The 4,577-nt window shown below is 31.1% G+C and overlaps 1 protein-coding gene across 1 annotated transcript; it reads left to right on the top strand.

Annotated features, from left to right (window-relative positions):
• Nucleotides 1-2,832: 2,832 nt before the first annotated feature.
• Nucleotides 2,833-4,053, top strand: LOC114181486. Its single transcript, XM_028067955.1, has one exon. It carries the CDS (start codon nt 2,915-2,917, stop codon nt 3,740-3,742), a length of 828 nt encoding a protein of 275 aa, XP_027923756.1. The 5' UTR covers nt 2,833-2,914; the 3' UTR covers nt 3,743-4,053.
• The last annotated feature ends 524 nt before the right edge of the window (nt 4,054-4,577 follow it).

Below are 4,577 nucleotides of genomic sequence, written 5' to 3'. Positions count from 1 at the left end.
GGTGTTAATAGGTCATACATACTTTAGTTAATAATTAATTGCAAAATGGAAGAAAGAGATGGCATTTTACACGAAAAAACATAATCAAACTAACCTAATTGTGTTCGTGAATCATGGAATGTGAAACACATGAACAGCTAATTAACTCCTACTTAAAGCATGTCGATCGTTTTCATATTAGAAATCATTTCATTTTAAGCAATTTAATTAATTATAATTAATACAAGTTTTTATTAATAAGTTTCTTAACTGAAAACAAATTAATATATATCTTTCTTTCTTCAACATTTCATATTCCCCTCTTATACTCAATATAAATGTTAAGAACTTACGTGGAATACTCGATTGCATTAACAACTCTTTGATTCTAACGATATTCTATAATCACATGTAACACATAAAAATAATATTTTATTGATAAGAAAATGATGTAATATCCACTCAAATACATTAATAAGAGTTTCTCTTTCATTATTTTATATAAAAAAATGTAGATCTCTATAATATTTTAATAAAAAATGGATAAGTTTTAATTATATTAATTAATCACGTTTCTTTCTTCTAAAGAACGTGAAAGAATATAAATATTTCTTTGAAAAGTTAGATGCAATACATTTTAAAATGAAATATTTAGATATTTACATCACAGATCACTTTTCTTGTTTGGTAGAAAAAACAAAAGTCACTTTTTTTTTCTTTAGAATTAAAAAAAAAAAGATAAACGCACTTTCATTATATCAGTCAAATTGTGTGCGCACAACTGAAGCAACTTTTCTAGAACTGAAATGGCTGCTACCTTTTTAGGTTATATGTATCAAAACCAGCTGAGAATAATTAATTTAAAATCGATTGAATTAGAAGCGTTGAGTGTAAAATTATATGCTCAAAATTTGATAAATATAAAACTGTGTATAACTTTCTATGAACAAATATTATATTAATTAATTAATTGCAGCTTTAATCTTTTTATTAATTTTTAATTATTAAAAAAATGAAAGAATTAGCGTGTTCTATTATAGTAAGATCAAATCAAAGAATAAAAAAAATGTAGGTATAAAGCTAGGTAAATTAACACGTACTTTTTTTATTAGTTATAAGTTAGTTAAACAAGTTTCAATGTCTCTTGTGATTATCCTCGTTCGTTTTAAATTATTATTGACTTTTTATAATTGATATATTATCAACTAATTTTTAATTACTCACTCTCACAATTGTATTAATTATTCTCCTACACATATATCTAAATACCCTTTACAATTATAATATCATCACATAATATATAAATATTTACATATTTAGGTAAAACTGAACCTCAAGTTTGTGCACAAGCATTCTCAATGCCAACTTGATAATAGGTTAATCAAACATTGTCTTTTATGATATAAAAGCAATAATATTTGTTTCACTAATTAAAATTGAGTATGTTTGGCTAACAATGTATGAGTGTGGAGTATGTCGATACACATAATTAACTAACTTTATGTATATTATTAACAAACATAATTTATCAAATATATTAACAAAATAGGAACATTAACTTTTTGAGTTAAATATATTTTTTGTCCCTCAAGTTTCAATGAAATTTGGAATTAGTCCCTCTTTAAAAATTTTGACCAATTTAGTCATTCATCTTTAAAAATGTGTGAATATAGTCCTTCTAACCAAATTTTATTAAGTTTATCTGACGTTTCAAGCGCATTTCATGATAGTATTTGAATTATTTACACCGTTTGGGACATTTTCCTTTCAATGTTAACTCAAATATTATAATAAGATGCGTTTAAAATTTCAAATAAACTTAACAAAATTTGGTAAGAATGACTAAATTCACGCATTTATAAATATGAATAACTAAATTGGTATAAAGTTTCGAAAAAAGAGACTAATTCCAAGATTCAATGAAATTTGAGGGATCAAAATCATATTTAACCCTAACTTTTTTACGATTTTCATGTGTCATACGTAAGCCAACACAAAAATTATAGGTAATTATCATAGTTAAATGTCTTTCTAGAGAGAAACAGTTAGCACACAATCCGCATAGGTATGAAAAACATTACAAGACAAAACAAGGTTTGTTGCTATGTGAAACAAACATATATGCGTGTATATATTACTTTCTCCTTACGTTACTAAGTATCTTTAACTTCAAACTTTAACCAATGAAATAGAAAAATAGTATCAGCATTTATTATATTAATAATCATCACTTTGGTTTTGGCATATTTAATAATTAATGAATTACGTCTCTTTAAAATGCGCTAATTATAAAATTATTATTACTATTTTACTTATATTAATTTTTGTTGGTAGGAATATTTACATTATAATGAAATAGCAAATTAAAATAAAAATTTAAATAAGACAACTTTTTGTATTCTGGGCGAGACACTTTCTTCCTTTCCAAAAATTTAAATAGATACAAACTTAGAAGACAGTTGTTTGACGACAAAATAAAGAAAAATAAATAAAAATAAAAAAAGGGTTTTGTTTTGTCATTATGTATAGAAACATCATGCATGAAGTGAAAATGTAAACATGTTCCATATGGTCGTTGGTCAACAGAGGTGTGTACCAACCAGCCCAAATAAAGTAACATCTAAATAATTAAAATTCATTACAATTTTTTTTTTAATTTTAGGAATATGTTTAGGGCGATGAAAATAATGAAACAATCTTTATTAAAAAGTTCATTTATTAGTCAGTTCTATTTTTTAATTTTTTTTTTCGAAAATGAGAATCCAAAGATAATGTTTAGAGAAAAAACAAACCCCAAATTGTTGGTGACTGTTTGTATCTGCATCTTCTTGAGTGTGTATAAATAGCACCAAACTCAGTCTCATGCTTCTTGGAAGAGAACAAAATAATCTAATTGATTAAAGGAAAAAAAAAAGAGAGAGAGAGAAAGAAGAACATGCAGAAAGAAGAAGAACACGAGAGTGTGGAGGAGTGGTTGGTGTGTCCAAGCTTCAGCGCGTATTCCTCCAACAGGCTCGACGATATCGCGGATCAGGTCACGCGAAATGATGATCGCTTCGACCAAAACGACACCGATTTCGAGTTCGTCGCGTTTCGTAAGGTCGCCGACGGTGTCTTCCTCGAAGCGGTGGCGGAGGCCGAAATTCAGACGTTTCCGATCTTCCACCGCGATCTTGCCGCCGCCGATGCGGATAGCGGCAGCAGAGGTCGAGATTCCGGCGAGGCGGCGATTCAGAGTACGCTAGGGAAGCTTCTGCTGGAAGAATCGACGTCGTGCTCGTCGTCGGAGGTGGACGACGAGCTGGAGAATGTTCCGCCGGAGACGTACTGCGTGTGGACGCCGAAACCTTCTCCGGTGTCGACGCCGTGTCGGAAGAGCAAATCCACGGGATCGTCGTCGTCGAAGCGGTGGAAGCTTCTGGATTTGTTGCGGCGGAGCAACAGCGAGGGGAAGGAGTCGGCGGTGTTCCTGACGCCGTCGGTGAATTCGGCGAAGAAGAAGGGAGTGAAACCGGAGAACGGAAAGAAAATTGTTGCGAGTGGCAGAGACGGTAAGATGTTTCCGACGATTGCGGCGATTGGCGGCGGTGGAAAGAGGTTTCCGGCTATTGCAGCGGTGTCGGCGCACGAAGCGCTTTATGTGAGGAACAGAGAGATGCGGAGAGAGGATAAGAGAAGGTCGTATTTGCCCTATCGACAGGATTTGGTTGGGTTCTGTGTCAATCTCAACACCATGGGCAAGGCCTTCCCTCTCCTTTCTTAGATTTTTTTTTTTTTTTCCAATTCTATACAAAAAAAAAAATTAAGCTAAATTAAATGGAGTGAAATATCTTAGGGTGAAATTATGATAGTTAAAATATAGTGTAACAGTGTAAAAGTTGATAAGATGAAAATTATGAGGTATCAGACGTCACTTATCACAGAGATTGTGATATGAGGAAAAAGTTTGAGATGTGTTAGTTGTCTGTGAGACGATGTTATGGCAGAAGATCTTAAGGTTTGATTTAGGGTAATATTGTAGAATTTGTGGTAGTAAAATATTCATCATGATTAAAGAATATTTTTCCATCAAAATTTGAAATCTAAAGATGGGTTATAGTTTTTCGAACATAACTAACATTAAGAGAAAAAGTGAATTACTAACATAACTGAGTGGGAGTTGTAGTTTGACTACATTTGATCTCAACGAAGAAAAGTTCAGTTACTTCATGATTTTTACATTGGGGAAAGAAAGAAAGAAAGAAGAAAAAGATGTTCAATGGATTCTTCATAGCTTTCAAGAAGTGCTTCATCTTTAAGCTCTTAGCTTTGTCATTGTTTTCACTTTATCTCCCATTGACTCCCTTTTAGATTTCAAAAGGAAACATATTTATATGTTGTTGTTTTACGAAAAAAATGTTCGTAATTGCATAATTTCACGTATCAAATTTATGATGATTGTCAAGAATCTCCCTTGTTAACCAAAACTTTTGTCTAATGAATTTACTTCGTTCACAAGTTTTGATTTCTTTTCATTGGTTTGATCGCTCCTTATAATCAAAGTGAATAATGATTTTCAACTACGTTTTTTTTCCTTATAATAAATTTTTAAAAATTAA

This window comes from Vigna unguiculata, chromosome 4 (genome assembly GCF_004118075.2).
Source record: "Vigna unguiculata cultivar IT97K-499-35 chromosome 4, ASM411807v1, whole genome shotgun sequence".
NCBI lineage: Eukaryota > Viridiplantae > Streptophyta > Magnoliopsida > Fabales > Fabaceae > Vigna > Vigna unguiculata.
The sequence above is the reverse complement of the archived record's forward strand: the minus strand, read 5'-3'. Positions and strand labels throughout refer to the sequence as shown.

What these genes read in the sequence shown, in the direction of transcription:
- LOC114181486 (XM_028067955.1), top strand. Translation starts at nt 2,915, where the DNA reads ATGCAGAAAGAAGAAGAACACGAGAGTGTGGAGGAGTGGTTGGTGTGT.